General features: G+C 33.8%; 1 protein-coding gene across 1 annotated transcript; it reads right to left on the bottom strand.

Annotated features, from left to right (window-relative positions):
* Positions 1–710: 710 nt before the first annotated feature.
* On the bottom strand, positions 711–815 carry Tsp_12169a (putative DNA mismatch repair protein; the record flags this gene model as incomplete). The annotated part of the gene is made up of 1 exon (XM_003378720.1): positions 711–815. A coding segment is annotated over one exon (105 nt), but the record flags the coding sequence as incomplete, so codon positions are not given.
* Between the last annotated feature and the right edge of the window lie 99 nt (positions 816–914).

The raw sequence follows: 914 nt of genomic DNA, 5'->3' as shown, positions 1-914 counted from the left end.
GGAGTATGATATGCAATGGCAATCTTTTTAGTTAAAGTAATAGAAATACGATGACAGTACCTATAGGGATTGGGAGAAGATTTTATTCATGCTCAATGTATGGTGTCAGACAGTTCGGGATACCTCAGGATCTAGTCTGTGGCCTATCGAGAGACGAGCCCTTATAAATGGGATTTTATGTCACTCCTTCGCATTTGATTGGATAAGAAATATTTATATCCTTTTGACTGTTTTATAATGAATTCTGTTGTTCTCAGAATGAGAAAAGTAAGAGAAAGAAATTACGATGAAAAAATAAAAAAAGAATACAATACAGACTGGAGCAAAATGGCGTTTTTTATATTGTATTAATGTAAATATCACCTATGTAAGAATATGGCGGTATTTTTGTTTCCATACTCATTGCAATGTTCTGAATTTTACATAAGAGTTAAATGTGTAGGTAATGGTTTTATTTATTTGAGAAGACATTAATCAGACAATTTATTTTTTGGATAGCACAGAATCTGCTGATCTATCGTACTTAAACAGTTTATTCAGCAGTACAAAGTATAACATAGTGTAATACAAAACAACAATATAATATAAAACAATACAGTACAATACAATGCAAACAAACAATATAATAAAACATCATCATAGAAAAGCAATAAAAACTGCACCAGAGTAAATAAAAATAAACAATGCAGTTGTACAGGAAAGACTGGCACTCAATAATTTTCCGCCTCGGGTACTAGGTAAGCCACAGCACTTAAAAACTGCTGCATTGTACGCGTATCACCATCATATTCTGCAGTCAACGCGGTTATGCGTTGCTGCAGTTGTTCATATTTTTTATTTTTGATGTGCAAATCATTAGCGGTGACGCGTCCTGATGTTACCTGCTGATTCCATGTTTCCCATCAACCCCGCTC

This window comes from Trichinella spiralis, assembly GCF_000181795.1.
Source record: "Trichinella spiralis strain ISS 195 chromosome Unknown Scfld3, whole genome shotgun sequence".
NCBI classification, from domain to species: Eukaryota; Metazoa; Nematoda; class Enoplea; order Trichinellida; family Trichinellidae; genus Trichinella; species Trichinella spiralis.
The sequence above is the reverse complement of the archived record's forward strand: the minus strand, read 5'-3'. Positions and strand labels throughout refer to the sequence as shown.